The 23,274-nt window shown below is 38.5% G+C and overlaps 1 protein-coding gene across 1 annotated transcript; it reads right to left on the bottom strand.

The window, feature by feature from the left end:
* Positions 1 to 6,935: 6,935 nt before the first annotated feature.
* Positions 6,936 to 8,807, bottom strand: LOC140817808 (uncharacterized). Its single transcript, XM_073177597.1, has one exon. It carries the CDS (start codon positions 8,805 to 8,807, stop codon positions 6,936 to 6,938), a length of 1,872 nt encoding a protein of 623 aa, XP_073033698.1.
* Between the last annotated feature and the right edge of the window lie 14,467 nt (positions 8,808 to 23,274).

The raw sequence follows: 23,274 nt of genomic DNA, 5'->3' as shown, positions 1-23,274 counted from the left end.
TATACTTGGTTTTGTATATTTAGTTAAATGTGTTAGGAGAAATTAAAATCGAACCAGTGACACAATATGTCAAGCTGATTTGCAACTCCGACCGCTTTGGATGGAGCTTGTGGAAACTTTATTTCATTATATCTGTAACCGTTTTTCCTCTAAAATATATTAATTCTTCCGAATGATTCAATGTTTAAAAGTTCAAGTGTTTGAATTATTTTACATTCTGTATTTATTGTTTAATTGGTTAATCTCCACATCTAAAATGTGTGTATTAATACGTGGATACATAAATCACAGAAAGCAACTTTTTGAATTTTCATTTTTTTTTTAATTTAAGTATGTGACATGAAGACACATGGGCATTCATGTCAATCATATAAGATCATATATACATTCCATTTTTTCTCTCATTATTCCTTCATCACACTTGGAAAATCTGTGTATACCTTTTTGATTTCTTGCTTCCTAACTTTTCTTCCGGAACAGGTCAAGCCGTTTCACCAAAATCTATATAAAAAAATGACAAGCCATTCAACCAATCCTTTTTGGTTCACTTTGAATCGTTCTTGGCTATGAAGAATGAGGCCATTGTTAATATGTTAAGGATGTTGGATTCATCTAGCCTACACAAGTTTCTAGGTTGTAGCACTAGAGTATTTTGCATCAGTCAAGATTGAACATGGCTATGTTATATGCACCATCCAAGGAGCCAACATCATCATCTCCCAGAAGTTGTTCGTGGATACCTTCGACTTACCATCCAACAGTCTAAATGCATGTTCTGAGCTTCCGAAAGGAAATTTGCACACTGGAGGGTATAATTTTCTATATCTGGCTTTCTTTTGTCATCTCTCACTTGTTTGAAGAAAGACTTGAATTAGGAATACACGCTACTCACTTATTTGGTGAGCAAGTCCCTGTTGGAAAAGGCTCAGCCTTCTACAAAGTGACAACTGAGAAATTTATGGTCATGGGAACCATCGTTGCACGTGTAAATGTTTTTTGCCAACCAGTGGCACCAACAATGCATGTCCTCTGTCGTCTTAATCTCGTATGCAACATGTACCAGAGATGTCACTTACATCAGTGGATGATGTAGTGGAGTCACTCTTCCAATTTTTCTTTGAACAGGTCCAACCAAGACCAAAACCAATGGAAGATTTGGTTGAGACGCAACCAGAATGTAAGAAATTGTTGTACAGGAATTCAATATATTTGTGTATATCAGTAGTTAGTGTTGCGTCCGGTGTTGACAACACGGAACACAACACGGCAGCGGAAAATTAATTTGTAACACACAAATATAACATAAATAACTGAACACCAGATGTAAATTATGCACAAGTACTAATACTTGTGCGATGCCTCATGGCAAAAAATTCACTAGTAAATTAGATAGATCGTTTACACAAAATCAATACTAGTGAGATAAACTAAACCAAATTCCTTGACATGCCAAGGGGTTTAGATGCACCAAAATTTAAAAGTAAATTCTAGATGCATAAATAAATCAATCGAGTTGTTTAATCACAAAACCAAAGAACACCCTTCAAACAACCACTCTGCGTCAGTGTTGTTCTAGGATGATAGCACTACTGGATTGAACACGCTCCAGTGGTTGAAGCAGTTCTTCCGGTTCCTTAACCAATCCTCACGCTTGAATTCAATACTCCCAAACCTTGAGTCTCTGCAGTCGTATGTTCTATTCTCTGCTTCTCTACCTTTCTCTCTGATTGATCTCCACTATATATTCAGCATATCTTTTTGCTCGATCTCCAAAGATCTTTTTTTCACCTGTGTATAAGGAAACTTTGAGTTTAATAGAATTCAAACTCTAATTTTAAACACGATACCATATATCTTATAGATGAGTTTTTACTTATATAAACACTATGGCTAAGGAAACAAATATATCAATTATTGTCTAGAAGTGCAAAATCGTAATTAAGGACAAAATAGATTTCCGGAATAATATATTCCTTTCAATCTCCCCTTTTTGCAATTCTGGACAAAACCATCTCACCCTAGGCGTAACTCCCCCTGAATCAAAATAAGTGTAGCTCCCCCTTAAACTGACAATGGTGTTGAGGTTAGTGTTGACAGCAGCAGGCAGTTGCTCTGTTCTTCATCAGACGAGAAATGTACCTCTGTAGGACGAACTGTTGATTGTGCAGGTGGAGTATCAGAAGCGGTGGTGGACTTTGAAGATTTCTTTGAAGTAGGGGGCCGCTTTCGTGCTACTAACTCAAAGTTTTCATAATTGGAGTCATCTCCTGATGAAAAGTCCGGATCGAGGGTAAAATAGGTGGCCATCCTCGGCTTCTTTGGTTGATCAAAATTAGGGCTATACCCTGCTTGTCGCTTTGATTGCCGGCGATACGAGAAAGGTGGTTGTGAGGGAAAGGCCCGCCGATAGGCTTCAGTGTCTGGAGGATTGTCAGTATCCCAAGGATTTCCCGGATCTCCAGGAGCAATGGCTTCCAATGGCACAGGTTCTGGAGCAAGGACCACCATCTGTAGTGGATTTTCAGAAAGGGTATCTGAGGGAGGTGTTGTTGGTGGTGTTGTCGTCGGAGGAGAAACACCCTGGCTGCCTGCCATTTCATTGCGTATATCCAGTGGATCAAATTGATCGTTAGCCATCCTACACGATAGACAAGTAGATTCCGAAGATCTCGATGAGTAACAAGGAAAATGCGAGAAAAAAAAATGTACGAGAAAAATTTGATAAGCGTAGATATAAGCCTACATCCCAACGGTAAGATTTATACCCCAGAACAACGCAATGAAGAGACAGTAAAAGAATTCGGAAACACTGTTTCTATTCCAACGGTAACAATTTGAAATTTTTTCCTGCTACTTAATTGCATTGTCACTACGTAGGATAAAAAAAATGATTTAAACATTTACAAGGATGATCCAAATCAACCCCACATCGAATCCACTCCACAAACACAAAAGGTCATTTTTCTTCAAGAAAAAGGAAAAAAAAAAAGAAAAACCACTGTTGTAAGATAGTCATGAATAATCTGCTGGACTTGATGAAAAACACAAACCAAATATGAATGTCCTAAGGATGCCTTAATTCAGATGAAGGATCAAAGTGTCAGGCAATTATGCACGAAATACTGTGTCGGTACTTAGTGTTGACAACACGAGGGTGCAACACCACTGGCAAGTGTACAAGTCCTTCAATAAATTTTTAGGTATGGTAGCTCCCACTCTAGAAGAACGGTCTTCAATTGACTCCTCTAGGTAGCTTTTTCCAATGCTATATTGGTTTTTAGAAGTGGTAGCTCCCACTCTAGAAGAACGGTCTTCAAAGGACTCTTCTAGGTAGCTTTTTCCATTTTCTTCTAAACTATTGTATATATTTTATAACTCTTTTCTGTTTTTCATCTCATAAGTGATCATAGGAAATTCACTTTACTCCCTTCATATTGGATGTAATCAAGAAAGTCTTGACATCTCATGACATTTTCGAGAATGAATATAGAAGAATTGTACAAAGTTAGGGTGCACACTCAAGAGATTTTGTCAACACAGTATACGTAACACAGTATAAGGATGGTGTATGATTATGCAGAATGTCTAATATCCTAATAAAGGTTGTTCACAAACTGGTGTTGTCAATGGTGTTGTTAACATCCATGACAACCCAGGCAATAAAATTAATGTATGCACATGCCGAGAGACTTCCGAAGGTTGGAATATCTCTCAAAGTCCAAAGGTTTTGTGAAAATATCCGCCAGCTGATTTTCAGTTCTAACAAATTCCAGATGGATTATTCCTTTTTCAACCAAGTCTCGAATGAAGTGATGTCTTATGTCTATGTGTTTCGTTCGAGAGTGTTGAACGGGATTCTTTGCAATGTCTATAGCACTTGAATTATCGCAATAAACAATCATAGTATCACTATGAAATCCATAGTCCTCTATCATTTGATTCATCCATACTAGTTGTGAGCAACAGCTCGCAGCTGCCACGTATTCAGATTCTGCAGTAGATAAGGATATGCAATTCTGTTTCTTGCTAGTCCATGATACAAGATTGTTTCCTAAGTAAAAACATCCACCCGATGTGCTTTTCCTATCGTCTAGATCACCCGCCCAGTCAGAGTCTGAGAATCCTACCAAGTTGGTGTTTGTTTCGTGTGTGTACCATAAGCCTAGTTCTAGAGTACCTGCTACGTATCTAAGTATACGTTTCACAGCTTTTAGGTGTGATAATTTCGGATTAGCTTGGTATCTAGCACATAAACACACACTGAACATAATATCGGGACGAGTGGACGTTAGGTACAAAAGGCTGCCAATAATGCAGCGATGCATGGTGTTGTCAACACCTTCGCCAACACCATCGGTGGACAGTTTCTCACTAGACCCCATAGGAGTTTTCATGTGCTTAGAACAGTCAGTTGCGAATTTCTTAATTAAGTTCCGTGCATACTTGGATTGACATAAAAATATACCATCATGCACTTGTTTAACTTGCAATCCAAGGAAAAAATTTAACTCACCAACCATACTCATTTCGAATTGAGATGACATACTTTCAACAAAACTGTCAACAAGATTAAGTGATGAACCACCAAAGATAATATCATCTACGTACACTTGACATATCAGAATATCATGATTCAGTTTTTGAATGAAAAGAGTTTTATCGACCTCACCTCATTTGAAGCCTAGGTTTATCAAGTATTCGGCCAACCTGTCATACCAAGCACGAGGAGCCTGTTTCAGTCCATAGAGTGCTTTCTTCAGTTTGTAGACGTGATCCAAGTGATGAGGGTCTTCAAAACCTTTTGGTTGACTCACATAAGCTTCCTCATTCAGAATTCCATTCAAGAAGGCACTTTTTACATCCATTTGAAACAATTTAATACGCATGTGACAAGCAATGGCAAGTAAAAGTCTGACAGACTCAATTCTAGCTACAGGAGCGAAGGTTTCATCGAAATCTATCCCCTCAATCTGATTATATTCTTGAGCTACCAACCTAGCCTTATTACGGACAATGTTACCGGATTCATCAGTTTTATTTTTAAAGATCCATTTTGTTCCAATGACATTGACATTTAAAGGCCGGGGAACTAGATCCCATATATCATTGCGTACAAATTGTTCAAGTTCATCATGCATTGCATTGACCCAGAATTCATCTTTTAGTGCTTCAGAAATGTTTTTGGGTTCAATTTGAGACATGAAGCAAGAGTAACTTACCTTAGAGAAAGAGGAAGTCATGCATACCAGTCCAATCATTTTTCGGTAATCAACCTTGTCCTTCTTCCTTGTTTTCATATCTCCATGTACTTCACCAATGATTTGTGATGGTGGATGATTCTTCTGGATTTTGGTGGGAAATTCTTTCCCCCTGCCGATAATCTCATCATCATCCTCGTCAGCTTCATCTTCCATGACATCAGTCCTGTCAGGAGGTGGTGTTGTACTTGGTGTTGTTTCGATGGTCCCAACACCAGTCTCAACACCGGTACTGATCATTGGCTCGCCTATTTCCAGTAATCCTTCGGTGTCATCCTCCTTTGATTTCCCTGTTAGATCTGCAAGATCATCAAAAATCACATTAATAGATTCGATGGTTGTTCTTGTTCTCAGGTTAAATACACGATAAGCCCTACTATTCATTGAATATCCGAGAAATAGACATTTATCACTTTTCGAGTCAACTTTTCCCAGATGTTCTCGATCATTTAGAACGTGGCATATACACCCGAAAACATGGAAGTACTTGAGATTTGGTTTCCTCCCCATGATGATTTCATAGGAAGTCATGGTGGAACCACTTCTTAGGAACACACGATTTGAAATATGACATGCAGTGTTCAAGGCTTCAGCCCAAAACCTTTTTGACACATTTTTTGAACTTAACATTACTCGTGCCATCTCTTGGAGAGTTCGATTCTTCCTTTCGGCTATGCCGTTTTGTTGAGGAGTTTTAGGAGCAGAGAATTCATGAGATATTCCTTTCTTTTCACAAAGATGAGTAAAAAGAGAGTTTTCAAACTCCTTGCCATGATCAGTTCGTATTCTAACTACTCTTTCATCATGCAAGTTGGTTATTTTAGCATGCAATTGTTTGAAGACATCAAACGTATCTGATTTTTCCTTTATAAATCTTACCCAGGTGAAACGAGAAAAATCATCGACACATACCAGAGAGTATTTCTTACCACCCAAGCTTTCAGTATCCATTGGACCCATAAGATCCATGTGTAAAAGTTCAAGACACCGTGTTGTGCCAAAGTGTTGCAACACTGGGTGCGCAACACGGGTTTGCTTACCTTTCTGACAAGGACCACAGATATATGCAGTGCCTGAACTTAAGTTGGGCAAACCTCTCACAGAATCATACTTACACAGGTTCTTCAAGGTCTTGAAACTCGCATGACCCAATTTTTGATGCCAGAGATTCAGTTCGCTTACTTTGGCATTTCGACACCAGTTACCTTCTACGACCAGATAGCAATTATCAGCAGAACGAACACCTGTCATAACACAAACATTTAATTCATTAAGAACTTCACAGCTATTTTTGTTGAACTTAACATGTAAATCATCATCACAGAGTTGACTAATGCTTATTAAGTTCGAATTAAGTCCTTCAACGTGTAGAACATTGTGAAGTTCGGGGAGTCCATCAACATTCAGTGTTCCTTTGCCCACAATTCTTCCCTTGGCACCACCACCATAGGTTACACGCCCACTTTTTACTTCGATATAATCAGTGAGATGTTCTATAGATCCAGTCATGTGACGTGAGCACCCGCTATCAAAGTACCATGCTCCTGCAATGTTAGTTTTTAAAGAAGTATAAATGACATTGCATTGAATCACAGTTTTGGGTACCCATATTTTCCTTGCAGAAGTTTTTTTGACTGTGGTGTTGTGCTTGGTGTTTTGGAACACCCTGTGCAACATTCAATTCGAATGCCACTTCAGATAGTCATCTCGGAGTTTGTAGCAGAAAGGTCTGATGTGTCCAGCCTTGTGACAGTAGTGACAGATGAAGCGGTGCATTCTCTGCTTGGGTTGAGTAATTTGCACTTTCTTTTTGACTTGAGACTTCTTTGATGAAGAGAGATCTTCTGAGTGTGAACTTACTGAATTAGCTGTTTTCGGATTCGGTTCAGTGGTGGGTCTTGAGTTTGGATTATTTTTCAAGGGAGGATGTGGAGTTGAGACATCAGTGGAGTCCTTTACACTTTTCACAAAAACCGTAGTCTTTGAATCAGTGTTAGATGACTCTCTGTGTTCATAAATACTTTTAACATATCCAAGACCATTCCTTCCATCCTTTCCCATAGCCAGCATTTCATCGAGTTTGGATGAGCTTGAGCTGAATTTGGCAAGAGTCTTTGTTGCCTTTTCAAGATCATTCTTGGCTTTACATAGTTCAAGATCCTTCTTACTTAACAAAACTTCAAGGCGAGACAAATTATTTTTCAGATCAGTGTTTTCTTTTGAAAGTACTGCGTTTGTCTCATTCCTCTTGAGCCAATCATGATATAGTTCTTCATACATCATCTGTACAATCTCCAGAGTGAGTTCTTCTTGGTCAAGTTCCTGAATTTCTTCAATTTTTGTGTTTTTCAAAGCTTTGGCATTCAGGCACAATGAGTTTGGCATGGTGTTGTGGTTGGGAATGGCAACACCAGTGGCAACACCATGGGGATTGATCTGCAGTGAGCATATGTCTTTCAGAATAGCAGATAGTGAGGTGCAATCATCTCCTTCTTTTAAGTCACATTCTTCATCAGTATCATCGTCGCTTAAAGAGACTGTCATGATTTTATTTCTGCGAAGTCGGTTTGCACACTCATTTGCATAATGTCCAAATCCAGAGCATTCTCGACATTGGACTGAATCAAGTTTTGTCGCTTCTGGTCGTCCTGATAGATTGGTTCTTGGTCTGGGATTTGCTTGAATCGGTGCAGTTGTTTTGTTTCTTTCAAAAGAGGTAAACTGTGGCTTCGATGTTGGCACAATTTTCTTTTTGTCTCTCATCCTTTTCAGGTAGTCTCCAAACTTCTTTGTGATCAAAGAGATTGATTCCTCACCAAGATCAGAATCTTTAGCCTCTTGAATTAGGCTATTCACCGAATCATCAGTAGACTGAAAAGCAACAGTTTTTCCAGTATTTCTTCTTTGTAAATCTAGATTCATTTCAAATGTTCTGAGAGAGCTAATCAGGTCTTCCAGATTCAGTGTAGATGTGTCCTTGGATTCATCAATGGCACAGATTTTGATATTAAAGCGTTCAGGAAGGGATCTCAGAACCTTGCTTACCAATCTTTCATTTGACATAGGATCACCAAGACTAAAGGCCTCATTTGCGATATCACGCAGTCTTCGATCATATTCTATAATAGTCTCGTTTTCCTCCATTCTTAAGTTTTCAAACTTTGAGGTTAGCATTCTAAGTTTGGTTCTGCGAACACTTTCTGACCCTTCGCAATGCTTCTGAAGAATATCCCAAGCTTCCTTGGCAGAAATGCAATTAGTTATCAGACTGAACATGTTGATGTCAACAGAAGTAAATATAGCGTTGAGCGCTTTTGAGTTGAAGTTCGAGGTTTGGACTTCATCATTTGACCAAGTACTTTCTGGTTTACTTCTGCTGTCACCGTCAGCATCAACTATCCTTGGTGGGGACCAACCGTCTAAGACACGTTGCCATGCCCTTTCTTCGATGGATTTGATGTACATCCTCATTTTAACTTTCCAAAGGGCATAGTTTGAACCGTCCAAGACTGGTGGTCTAAAAGCTGTGCTTGAAGCAAGTGGATCCATCAGGTTTTTGAATATATTCTTCCCTGTACGAACAGTAAAATAACAGAATCAGTCACTTAGTGTATCAAGTGTCGGCTCTGATACCACTTGTAAGAAATTGTTGTACAGGAATTCAATATATTTGTGTATATCAGTAGTTAGTGTTGCGTCCGGTGTTGACAACACGGAACACAATACGACAGCGGAAAATTAATTTGTAACACACAAATATAACATAAATAACTGAACACCAGATGTAAATTATGCACAAGTACTAATACTTGTGCGATGCCTCATGGCAAAAAATTCACTAGTAAATTAGATAGATCGTTTACACAAAATCAATACTAGTGAGATAAACTAAACCAAATTCCTTGACATGCCAAGGGGTTTAGATGCACCAAAACTTAAAAGTAAATTCTAGATGCATAAATAAATCAATCGTGTTGTTTAATCACAAAACCAAAGAACACCCTTCAAACAACCACTCTGCGTCAGTGTTGTTCTAGGATGATGGCACTACTGGATTGAACACGCTCCAGTGGTTGAAGCAGTCCTTCCGGTTCCTTAACCAATCCTCACGCTTGAATTCAATACTCCCAAACCTTGAGTCTCTGCAGTCGTATGTTCTATTCTCTGCTTCTCTACCTTTCTCTCTGATTGATCTCCACTATATATTCAGCATATCTTTTTGCTCGATCTCCAAAGATCTTTTTTTCACCTGTGTATAAAGAAACTTTGAGTTTAATAGAATTCAAACTCTAATTTTAAACACGATACACCATATATCTTATAGATGAGTTTTTACTTATATAAACACTATGGCTAAGGAAACAAATATATCAATTATTGTCTAGAAGTGCAAAATCGTATTAAGGACAAAATAGATTCGAGAATAATATATTCCTTTCACAGAACAAATGGTTAGAGCTCCATCTTCACCAGTCATCACTCACTGTCCATCCGACCATATATGGATGAGGATATCTCTCCCATACTCTAACCCGGTGGGAACTGGTGATTCATCAGGACTCTCTCCATTTGACCAGCAAAACCAGAACCCCTCAGGCTATTCTTCGTTCCGACTTCATCTCAGATCCTAACGACTTATCTAACCTGATGACCCCGTGTGAACATGAACGAGAACTTCTAGTCCAGATTAAACATATCAAATTCACATGGACCTCAGGATCGGTTCACATTCAATAAATCCCTTGGCAGGCAAAGTTACCAGAAATTATCGAGTATATGCACTGTGATAATGCCAAAAAGAGAGATAAAAAATATGGAGGAACAGGGACAGAGAGGGACAAATATGAAGAAGCCAAGAGAGATGAAGAAAAGAGAAGAAGCTAGGATAAAGAGAGATGATGGAATATAAGGCCCTAAAATTAATTATCCGACTATTTGACATCATTAAAATAGTTATTGAGCTCATTAATTAAAATAATTAATTATGAAAAATAAATTCAGAAAATGTGTTAAAATATGTATTTTAAAATATCGGAGTTAATACAATATAAAATAAAAGATATTTAAATAACATACAAGAGCAAAATAAATTCAAAACTGAGTTAAATGTGCATTAATTACTATTTTTAATAACCAAACTAAAATAAATAATATACATATACACATACTTACCATTATAATTTTTCCTTTTTTCCAATAATGGCAAGTATGTGTATGTATATGTAATTTATTTAATTTAATTTGGTTACTAAAAATAATAACTCATACTCATTTAACTCGGTTTTGAATTTATTTTGATCTCACGTGTTATTTAAATCTTCGGTTATCTTTTTATATCATATTAACTCCAATATTTTAAAATACATATTTTAACACAATTTCTGAACTTATTTGACATAATTAATTACTTTAATTATTTAACTTAATAAATATTCTAATTATGCAAAATTACTAGATAATTAATTCTATGGTCTTACATTTCTCTACCCCTTAAAAAATTTCTGTTTATACACATACATCTTACATTCGATTAAAATACAACAACGCAATACTAAGAATCTAACAGATATTGTAGGACCGAGTGCTTACCGCTTTACCAAAAGCTATAGCTAGTGGTAATAGTGCAACTCAAATCTTTTAAACCGCACAGCAGCACAAGCACCATGGTTCGATCGCTCTACCAAGCAAGGACAATTATCGCACCCAACAATCTCCCTCCCAATAATTGCACTCCTTGCAATCAATGAGAATCGAACCCATGACCTTGGCTCTGATACCAATTGTAGGACCGAGTGCTTACCGCTTTACCAAAAGCTATAGCTAGTGGTAATGGTGCAGCTCAAATCTTTTAAACCGCACAGCAGCACAAGCACCATGGTTCGATCGCTCTACCAAGCAAGGACAATTATTGCACCCAACAGATTTGGATAAGATGCTTTCATCTTCTCCCCTGTCTCCCAATTTGATTCTTCTACGCTATGCGTTGACCATTCAACTCGAACAAGTGATATAACTTTATTACGAAGAATTAAACTTTACGATTTAGGATGAAAACCGGATAGTAAGCATAAGATAGAGAGAGAGAGAGAGATCAAGTTCAACCTCGTTAGTTGAAACCACATGAGTAAAAATATCATGTTTATAACTTGGAATTGACTGCTATTGTATTTACACTTAAGATTTGGAGGCATAATCTCTTTGGAGAGCAATTTGTAAATCTATCCAGATAACAAAATTTTGAAATATATGTTTACACAGTCAGATCTGAATATGAGACCAGGAGGATTGCTGCATTGTCTTGAGGTTCCTAAGTGTAACTGGGAGAACATGTTTATGAATTTTGTCACGCATCTGCCATGTACATCTCATCACTTCAATGCCATTTGGGTAGTGGTCGATAGATTTTTTAAATTAGCTCACTTTATTCCGTACGAAAGAACTTATTCATATAAGAAGATGACTCATTTTTAAATAGAGAATGTAGTCAGAATACATGTAATTTCAGTTGTATTAGTCTCAGATCATGATTCTTGATTCACATAAAAGCTTTGGACTAGTTTCCAAAAAGAAATGGGTACACGACTTGTGTTGAGTACTGCTTACCATCCTCAAATAGATGGTCAAACAGAGCGTACAATCTAGACACTCGAGAATTTACTTCGAGCTATAGTTATGGATTTCAAGGAAAGTTGGCAGGAAGCTTTACCACTAGTGAAATTTTCTTATAATAACAGTTTTTAAGTGACTATTGGTATGTCTCTTTTTTAGGCTATGTATGGCAGACGATGTCAATCGCCTCTTTGTTAGGATGAGTTTGGTGAAAAACAATTGATTGGGCTTGAGATGTGGTGACATATCAAGTTTATGTAGATAGATTTTATTTTTTCCGTAGGTGTAAATAAGTTTTATTTTTATAAATTTTGTAACAATGTTATTCATTTTCTCAATGAAAAACATTATCATTCTATTTTTGGTTATATTATGTTTAACTAATCATGTATTGATTGTACTTAGTCTTGCAGTTTGGTTTTATCATCACAAAAAATGATAAAATTGTAAAGTTTGCAATACCCTAAGTTTTGGCAATGCCAAAAATATGCATCGAGCTATTTCTAAGTCCAGTTTCCACTCTCATGTATTTAACTGGTTTCCAACTGTTGGACAAGTCAAGCCAAGCCGATCATATCACATTATCAGAAGCTCATGTTGCATAGATCATTACTTAGATCTTCTTTTAATCATACCGCTTTATCGATGAAGTGTTCAGAGTCAAAATCTAACAACTCTCCAACCAGCTAGTTATAAGCAAATCAATGTGTGAAGAACCTAAAGGGGGGGGGGGGGGGGGAGGGGAATAGGTTCTTTAAGGCCCTTTAGCGTTTTTAAAACGAGTTTGCAAAAATTGCAAGCGGAAGACTTGAGGGACAATCACAAATAAATACGATAAATGAATGTGTAAAGTAAGTGCGTAAAATAAATGCGTAATTTAAATGCAATAAAGTAAATGCGTAAAGTAAAGAGGGATAGAGATGTTAATGGAAGTTCGACGAAGAATCGTCTACGTCTCCCCTTCTCGATGAGGATCGAGGTATCACTATAACGACTTGGCTTTAGGAGCTCCAAGCTAGCTTTTACAACCACGCCTCGATGCGTCTACTTGGCCTTGAGGGCTCCAAGGATAGCCACGAACTTTACAACCCACTCGAGAGTATTACTTTCACTCTTTTTCTACAACTCTTTTGATATTACAACTCTTTTAATCAACGCACAAAAGAGATAGTAGAAAGCTTTGTAAGAGACATGAGAGAATGGAGTGGGATGATTGAGAATGCATCCTCAAAGGCCTATTTATACTAGTCTTGGACGCCAAGGTTCGGATCTTCTGTTTATGCTTCGGAACTTCCGAAGTGATTGAAATCAATTTGCGTAATTCTGGAATGACTTCGGATCTTCCGTTCTTGACTTCGTAGGGTCCGAACATATGCTTCAGAGGGACCGATCAAACTTCGTTTCTTCCGAACAATTCTTTCAGACAGTGTATGAACAACTTCGGAAGGTCCGAACTCCAGTTCGTACCGTCCGAACATTCCCGCGTTCCGGAGATTTGAAATCTTCAACACTTCGTAGCTTCCGATCATGTCCATCGTAGCGTCCGAAATCTACTCAATCAATCAGTCAGATCAAATTGTCTCCGGATTGAAGTGATTTGATTGCTTGTGTTCGGAACGTCCGATCCAGTCTTCGGAATGTCCGAACTTGCTCCTCGCAGCTTCCGAACAGCTTCTATTTTGCTTCTGATTGGCACAATTTCGGAACGTCCGAACCAAATTTCGGATCTTCCGAACGTAACCTTGTTCTTAATTTCCTGCATGCCTCAATATAAAACATTAGTACATTTTTAAGCCAAGTTTTGGTATCATCAAAACAAAAACTTTGGGATATGTTACAGCATTAAAAACATTAATCTCATCCTCGAGATTTGTATGCGTTTAAGGCGTAACAATCTCCCCCTTTTTGATGATCACAAAACTTGGTTAAAAATTGAGAAACAATAATCAACATAATCTAAATGTTATTAAATAACTCCCCCTTAAGTCAAATAACAAATCTAAGAGGTTGAATTAAGGCGAATTTATTTAATAACCATTTAATAGCAATTTTAACCAAATAAATTCTCCCACTTTTTGCGATAATCAAAAAGACATAAGCATAAAGAGAGACAAATAAACAGGTAAAATATCCACTAATAAATGCAAGTCTTTTATACAATGATGCATAAAGATAAAATAAACAAAAAATAACAAAAACATAAGCTAAGAATCCGCATCCCGCGACTCTCTATGGCTCCTTATCTCAGCCTCGATGGAATCAAGACGCGAGGAAGTCTCAGTATGATGGCGCTCTAAGGCAGACTCCAAAAGAGAGAAACGAGTGTCGAAACGAGTCTCCAATCGCTCGAGAGACTCGAAAATCCGATCGAAGGGTCCAGAGGGAGCAGGCGGAGTGAAGCCATGAGGAAGGTCATCAATGGTCAACAAAGGAGTGCTAATAGGGTCGGGACCACGCTGTTGGGATGAAGAGGGAATATCAGACGAAGGGGTAGGAGTGGTACCCGTAGTAGGAGGACCAGCGGGAAATCCTCTCGTCTGAACGTGAGGAGGAAGAAGACCGAAGGGAACATAAAAGTGTTCGGTCGGACGATAGGACGCAAAGATGCGATCCTTGTCGACGACCCAAGAGGATAAGACGGGATTCCAAGAGAGTCCCATCTTAACAACGGTATCATGGTCGATAGTCTCGTGGGGAGAAATAGACACGGATTCTTCACCTGCAAAGTCAATGTCCAAATGGGCGAGAATCCGGTTAATGAACCGGCCAAACGGAAAAGAGACGCGAGTAGAAGTAGCCGCGTACTCCATGGCGAACATAAGAAAACGGGAAGGTTAAAAGGGCGCTGGGAGACTAAGTAATAGAGAATGTAGATCGAGATACTTGCAAGTGGAGAGGTCTCCACTGCGAGGAACAATGGAAGAAGTGATAAGCTTTTGAACAAGCTGAAGCTGAGGAGGAAGGTCCTTCGCATGAGGACGGTCATCGGCAGGAGTAGGCGGACGACCGAAGATGGTGGTCAAGGCAGTGACTCGATCAAAAGTGGGGTCATTCTCAGTCCAAGACTGAGAAAAGAACTCACTCGGTCCGTCTCGAGAAAGATCGAACCAAGTAGAGAGGTCGGCGGTAGAAAAAGAAATGAACCGACCCTGAACAATGGTAACAACACGAGTGTCATCACCACCAACAACTAGGGAAAAGTTCGCATAGAACTGATGCATGAGAGAGGGGTAGATGAGATCGGGTACGGAAGGTAGAAAAAAATTTCCCCAACGTTGAGACTCAATAAAAGTAATCAACGTAAAGGAATTCGCTACGGAGGTATTCGGTGTGAAGGGTACGACCAGGCAGAATGTTACGGTTTTCGAATTCAGGTGGGGTAGGACGAGGGTTGGGTGGTTGGTTAAGATCATGGTGAAAGGCACCGTGACGAGGGCGAACATTTCGGCCAGCTGCGTTACGGCGCGGAGGCATAGTGAGTAGCGGGTGTTTCGTGTGGGGAAAGAAAGAAGGATGTGAATTAGCAAATGAATCAGAGGATCCGAACGCCTATTTATAGGTCATGTTCGGACGGTCCGAACATGAGTTTGGAAGGTCCGGAATGCGAACAGATCGGTTATCTGGCAAGACGTTCGGACGATCCGATTAACAATCGGACATTCCGATCCTAGAACGGAGGCTACGATGAGTAAACGGAGGGTCCGAAGTCCGACAGTCAGGCATTGGGAAGGCGCGAACATTAAATGACATCGGAAGGAGGTTCGGACGATCCGATGTGTGTTCGGATGGTCCGAAGAGTGAATCGGAGGTTCTGGAACCTATGGTCAGGTTCGGACGATCCGAACACGTTCTGTGGATCCGAAGTGAAACGAAGCATCCGAATAAGGAACGGTGATTCCGAAGTAGCCAAGATGAGGAACACCTAAAATTTAAAATATTTAGCACATAAATGAATGTTGAGCCATAATTATGGATAAATACAATTAATTTGTATTATCCGACATTATAATGCTCACATTAATAATATTCCCCCTCAATTTAACAAATATGTACGAGAGTATTTGACTAATGTTTACAACTCAATCATGCCAAGTTCACCACGCAAACGAGTAAAAGTAGATTCATCTAGTGGTTTTGTAAAAATATCAGCAATTTGATTCTTGGTGTCAACATAGTGAAGTTCAACATCATTTTGCTCAATGTGATCACGAATAAAATGATGTCGAATGTCAATATGTTTTGTACGAGAATGTTGAACTGGATTCTTTGTTAGACATATGGTGCTTGTATTATCACAAAAGATTAGAATTTTTGAAAAAGTAACACCATAGTCGAGTAATTGATACTTCATCCTAAGAATTTGTGCACATCAACTACCGGCAGCCATATACTCGGCCTCGGTCGTTGAAAGTGCAACACAGTTTTGTTTTTTAGAAAACCATGATACCAAGCAATTTCCCAAAAAGAAACAAGTACCACTAGTGCTCTTTCTATCCACCTTATATCCTCCAAAGTCGGCATCACAGTAAGCTTTTAAATCGAAAAATGAGTTCTTAGAATACCATAATCCGAGATTTGGAGTATTTGAAAGATATTTGAAAATGCGTTTTAAGGCGAATAAGTGTGATTCCTTTGGACATGATTGAAATCGTGCACACAAGCAAACACTAAACATAATGTCAGGTCTACTAGCAGTCGCATAGAGTAGGGAGCCAATCATGCTACGAAATAACTTTTGGTCAACAGGTTTACCTCCCTCATCTTTGTCGAGTCTGACTGTCGTGCTCATAGGTGTGGATGAGGCTTTGGAAGACTCCATCCCAAACTTTTTGAGCATCTCCTTGATGTACTTCCCTTGGTTGACAAAGAAACCATCCTTGCATTGCTTGATTTGGAGACCAAGGAAGTAGTTGAGCTCGCCCATCATGCTCATCTCAAAGTGATCCTGCATAAGCTTAGAAAAATCTCTACACAAGTGTTCATTAGTAGCACCAAAAATAATATCATCTACATATATTTGTACTATCAGCAAATCATTATCTTTAGTCAAGGTAAACAAGGTAATATCAACTTTACCCCTACAAAAACCATTAGACAGCAAGAAAGTAGACAATTTCTCATACCAAGCTCTAGGAGCTTGTTTCAAACCATACAAAGCCTTATCAAGTTTATACACATAATCAGATAAGTGCACATCTTCAAAACCAACAGGTTGCTCAACATATACTTCTTCTTTCAAATCACCATTAAGAAAAGCACTTTTAACATCCATTTGAAACAATTTAAAGTCTCTAGAGCAAGCAAAAGCAAGTAGCATGCGAATGGATTCTAGTCTAGCAACAGGGGCATAAGTCTCATCATAATCAATTTCCTCTTCTTGACTATATCCTTTAGCTACTAGCCTAGCTTTATTTCTAGTGATTGTACCATGCTTATCTAACTTGTTCCTAAATACCCATTTAGTTCCTATGACAGGTCTATCAGTGGGTCTAGGTACAAGATTCCAAACTTTATTCCTTCTAAATTCATTTAGTTCATCTTGCATAGCAATAATCCAAGAATCATCAAGTAAAGCTTCTTCTATGTTCTTAGGCTCTATGTGAGAAAGAAAAGCAAGATAATTGCACATATTAGAAGAGCGAGTAGATACTCCCTTCGATGGGCTACCAATGATGAGGTCCATGGGATGATCCTTGTGCGTAGTCCACTCCTTCGGAAGAGGTGCGTCCTCTTGATCTTTAGGAACATCATCTAGGCTTGTGGACTCCAACTCTTCGCCAAGGATATCTATATCATCATCATCATAAACAACAGGTCTAGGCAAGCAAGGGTTAGTTTCATCAAATATGACATGAATAGATTCTTCAACTAGTAAAGTGCGTTTATTAAAGACTCTATATGCTTTGCTAGAAGTAGAGTAACCAAGAAAGATACCTTTGTCCGATTTAGCATCGAACTTACCCAGGTTGTCCTTACCATTGTTGTGGATGAAGCATTTTGATCCAAAAGCGCGGAAGTAAGAAATGTTAGGCTTTCTCCCTCTCCATAGTTCGTATGGAGTTTTCTTGAGAATTGGCCTTATTGATACGCGATTGATGATGTAACAAGCAGAACTCATCGCTTCAGCCCAAAAATATTTTGGTAGAGAATGCTCACATAGCATGGTCCTTGCAATCTCTACTAGGGTCCTATTCTTCCTCTCAACGACACCGTTTTGTTGAGGAGTTCTAGGACAAGAAAAGTTGTGACCAATGCCTTTGTTTTGACAAAAAATTGAAAAATTTTCATTTTGAAATTCTGTTCCGTGGTCACTACGGATTTGTTTGATCAAAAGATTTTTCTCATTTTCAACCTTTTTGACAAAAATTTTGAAATGATCAAAGGCATCACTTTTATGGGCTAAAAACAATGTCCAAGTAAAACGTGAAAAATCATCCACAATGACAAAAGCATAGGATTTACCTCCTAGACTAGTTGTCCTCGAGGGACCACATAAATCTAGGTGAAGTAATTCAAGGGGCATAGAAGTGGATACAAAATTTTTATTTTTGAAAGATTCCTTTGTGTGTTTACCAAGTTGACAAGCATCACAAAAAGAATCTAATTTTAAATTCAGCTTTGGCATTCCGGAAACTAGGTCAAGTTTTAAAAGTTTTTCTATGGTGCTCATCCCAACATGACCAAGTCGTCTATGCCAAAGAATGTTGTCATCAACATTTAATGTTACAAGGCTTTTTATTTTTGAAAAAGATGAAGTCTTTAAATCGACCTTGTAAACATTTTCACTTCTATAACCTTTGAAACTAATGGATTTGTCAGTTGTGAGTGATACAGTGCAATCGTGTGGTGTGAATTTGACTTCATAACCCCTATCGCACAATTCACTAATGCTTAGGAGGTTATGTTTAATTCCTTTCACAAGAAGTACATCATCAATAATAGTAGAGTTAGATATACCTATTGAGCCGATGCCTTCTATGATCCCTTTGCTGTTGTCTCCAAAGGTCACCGATCCCTTTTCTTTTGGTCGAATGGATTGTAGCAGCTTCTTTTCTCCCGTCATGTGTCGAGAGCATCCACTGTCAAGATACCAAGTGCTCGATGACTTGTCTCCCCTTTGTCCCTATAAGATTGAGATACAATTTGATAGTTGGTACCCGTTTCTTTGGGTCCTTTGAGGTTAGTAGTAGTTGGGGATTTGGGGATCCATTTCCAATAACTATTCTTATTGTGTTGGTGTCTAAGTTTCTTGCATTTAGGTCTTATGTGGCCTATCTTACAACAGTAAGTGCATGTTGGTGGTGTTCTTAGTTTTGCCTTTGCGATAAGACTAGCGAAGTTGACTGATTTCTTTTCATATCCTAGACCTCCTTTGTCGAAGTTACACCTTTGCATGCTCAAGAGGTTTTCTAGTTTACCGCTACTCACATTGAACTTGTTGAAGGCTTTCTCTAAGTCTCTTAGGTTTGTCTTGATCCTAGTGTTGTCATGCATCCTAGCTTCTAGTTCAGTTTTAAGTTGCTTATTCTTATTTCTAAGTGACTTAGCCATATTGTACATACTAGTGTAAGCGGAGAGTAATTCATCGTAAGAGGGTACCTTATCGTCATCCGAGTCGGTCAGATGATCTTCCTTCGCCATGAAGCATAGGGTAGACTCCTCTTCGTTGTCGCTGTCGCTCCACGTGGCTAGAAGGGCCTTCTTCTTGTCTTTGCCGGCCTTCTTCTTGGAGGGACACTCGTTTGCATAGTGACCCTTTTGTTGACAGTTGTAGCAGGTCACTTCCTTCTCAATCTTTTTGTCCTTCTTGTTGAAGTTGGAACTCCGCATGAATCTTTTGAACTTTCTAGTGAGGAGTGCCATTTCTTCATCGTCGCTATCTTCAAGTTGACTGGTCAAGACGATCCCTTTCGCCTTTACTTTGTCGTCATCTTTCTTTGTCTCCTTCTGGGTAGATACTTCAAGTTCATGGGTCTTTAGGGTCCCATGAAGTTGATTAAGATCGTAGGATGCCGCATCTCCCTTGTTGGATTCAATGATAGCCGTGCGCTTTGCATTCCATTCCGCCGGTAGTGCTCGAAGGGCTCTCCTCCACACTTGTTTAGTTGGGTAGTTCTCACCAAGTTGGGCAAGCTCATTGATGATTTGGGTGAGCCGCCGGAACATGGTGTCGATATCCTCCTTGGGTTCCATCTCAAAGGTCTCGTACTTGAGTTGGAGAAGATCTATCTTCGTTTCTTTGACTTGATTGGTTCCCTCGTGGCAAATCTCCAATTTGTCCCAAATCTCTTTGGCGGAGGTGCAAGCCGAGATTCGGTTGTATTCATTCATATCTAGGGAACAATGAAAAATATTCATAGCTTTAGCATTTTGAGAAATAAGTTTCATATCGTCCTTGGTGAGGTCATCCATTCCCTTAGAAATTTCCTTATCATCCACCGTTTTCATGGGGATATAGGGACCTTTCACCGTTATTTTCCAAAGGTCGTAATCGACGGATTGGATGTATAGAGATATTCTATTCTTCCAATATCCGTAATTAGTACCATTGAAAAGAGGGGGACGATTTGTGGATTGTCTTTGGGCATACTCGCTTGCTAGATTGGCCATTTTTAAAAAATTTTGAAAAACTTGGCTCTGATACCACTTGAAGAACCTAAAGGGGGGGGAATAGGTTCTTTAAGGCCCTTTAGCGTTTTTAAAACGAGTTTGCAAAAATTGCAAGCGGAAGACTTGAGGGACAATCACAAATAAATACGATAAATGAATGCGTAAAGTAAGTGCGTAAAATAAATGCGTAATTTAAATGCAATAAAGTAAATGCGTAAAGTAAAGAGGGATAGAGATGTTTATGGAAGTTCGACGAAGAATCGTCTACGTCTCCCCTTCTCGATGAGGATCGAGGTATCACTATAACGACTTGGCTTTAGGAGCTCCAAGCTAGCTTTTACAACCACGCCTCGATGCGTCTACTTGGCCTTGAGGGCTCCAAGGATAGCCACGAACTTTACAACCCACTCGAGAGTATAACTTTCACTCTTTTTCTACAACTCTTTTGATATTACAACTCTTTTAATCAACGCACACAAGAGATAGTAGAAAGCTTTGTAAGAGACATGAGAGAATGGAGTGGGATGATTGAGAATGCATCCTCAAAGGCCTATTTATACTAGTCTTGGACGCCAAGGTTCGGATCTTCTGTTTATGCTTTGGAACTTCCGAAGTGATTGAAATCAATTTGCGTAATTCTGGAATGACTTCGGATCTTCCGTTCTTGACTTCGTAGGGTCCGAACATATGCTTCGGAGGGACCGATCAAACTTCGTTTCTTCCGAACAATTCTTTCAGACAGTGTATGAACAACTTCGGAAGGTCCGAACTCCAGTTCGTACCGTCCGAACATTCTCGCGTTCCGGAGATTTGAAATCTTCAACACTTCGTAGCTTCCGATCATGTCCATCGTAGCGTCCGAAATCTACTCAATCAATCAGTCAGATCAAATTGTCTCCAGATTGAAGTGATTTGATTGCTTGTGTTCGGAACGTCCGATCCAGTCTTCGGAACGTCCGAACTTGCTCCTCGCAGCTTCCGAACAGCTTCTATTTTGCTTCTGATTGGCACAATTTCGGAACGTCCGAACCAAATTTCGGATCTTCCGAACGTAACCTTATTCTTAATTTCCTGCATGCCTCAATATAAAACATTAGTACATTTTTAAGCCAAGTTTTGGTATCATCAAAACAAAAACTTTGGGATATGTTACAGCATTAAAAACATTAATCTCATCCTCGAGATTTGTATGCGTTTAAGGCGTAACAATGTGGATACTTTGGGCTCGAGCTGTTCAATATCATCAGATAAAATGTCAAGCACAATATCCTCTCAACTCTCGATTGACATGAGTGTTTCCTAAAATTTTATGAATCATTAAACTTTTCTGAAGCTAAAGAAGTCAAAGACAAAAAAGAAAATGATATCGAATGCAGTGTACGATGAAGAGCAGTTGATAATACCATATTGTCGGGAGACAATACAGATGATCGTTTGAAAAAATTTCTATCCGTTAGGAACTTTGTATATATCCATATTCAAATCATCAAAGACTAGGGGTGTTCAAATTTCGGATAAAATCAAAAAAACCGGCCGAACCGTAAAATTCGATTTTTTCGGTTACTTCGCCGGTTTCGGTTTCGATATTACGCATTTTCAATTTTCCAGTTCGGTTTTCGATTTTTTTAAAACCGAAATAACCGAAAAACCGAATATATGAGAATTGTTTCTTTCTTTATTGTATTGTACTCCAAACACGTCCTAACTTAAAAATTAAAAATAAGTGAATAAATAATAAACTAATTTTATTTATGTTTTGATATTGACGTTTGAAATTGACGATTCAGAATTTCAGTCGCACAAATCAAGATTGGTAAAAGAGGCATTGCTTCGAGCCTTTGTTGAATTGTTGTGACTGCGGGCTGCTTCACACCTTCCCTTTTCAATCAATCAACAACATCACAAGTCTAGACTGGAGAAGAAGAACATGTGTTGCTTTGGCCTTCAAGAGTTCACTACTCTTAGTTCTCTACTCTCTAATCTCTATATTGCTCATGGTATTTTTTATGATAAAATTATTATCTTAATTTCTTTTATCGTGGATTGAGTGATTAAAAAAGTAATTGATGATGCATTGATGATATTTTCTTTATTAAATATGTTTAATATCAGTATTATTTTTGTCATTATTTGTTTACTTTATCTCACATTCTCACGAGCTGATGTGATAAAAAAAAGTAAAAAATCAAGGAAATGGTGAATATAATTTACATCGATTTAGTTACACAAGTACTATTGAAATACTAGCTTTCTAACATGCTGAAATGTATAGTGGGATCGGGTGGAGAAAAAGAGGCCCTAATATTAGTGATCAGTGATCACAGTCCATGTGCTTGGAATCTCACCTGCAGAGTAACCACAATATGTGCATTCTAAATTTTTCTTTGATGAGATAACTATCCCATACCAAACTATGCATATTACCCAAACTGGTTTTCCCAGAAATTGAACTTTTGTGTTGTGTCGTATATGTTGTGTCAGTCATGCGCGGTATAAGAAACATTTGTTTCTTAACGGGCCATGTCTTTCCAAAGTGACTTTGCAGGTGATAGCTGATTTCTCTTGCACGATACAACATTGACAATGTTATTTATTGTTCTGCTCTAAATTTTTTTTTCCCTATTTACTCTAATTAATTATTCTACCTCTCAAAATTAAAAGTTTCTTATATCTTCCTTATAAATTATTTATAATAATATCTTAATAGATGGCCGAATAAGATGGTAAACTTGATGATAGTGAAGGTTCAAATGCTAATGCACCTCCTTCTGAATCTACAATTAATAGTGATGCTGGA

The sequence above is a fragment of the Primulina eburnea genome, chromosome 17 (assembly GCF_022965805.1).
Source record: "Primulina eburnea isolate SZY01 chromosome 17, ASM2296580v1, whole genome shotgun sequence".
NCBI lineage: Eukaryota > Viridiplantae > Streptophyta > Magnoliopsida > Lamiales > Gesneriaceae > Primulina > Primulina eburnea.
This window is presented reverse-complemented; position numbering and strand designations above follow the sequence as displayed.

Bases quoted from the DNA above. Each gene is read 5' to 3' on its own strand.
- LOC140817808 (XM_073177597.1), bottom strand. From the start codon at position 8,807: ATGGATCCACTTGCTTCAAGCACAGCTTTTAGACCACCAGTCTTGGAC.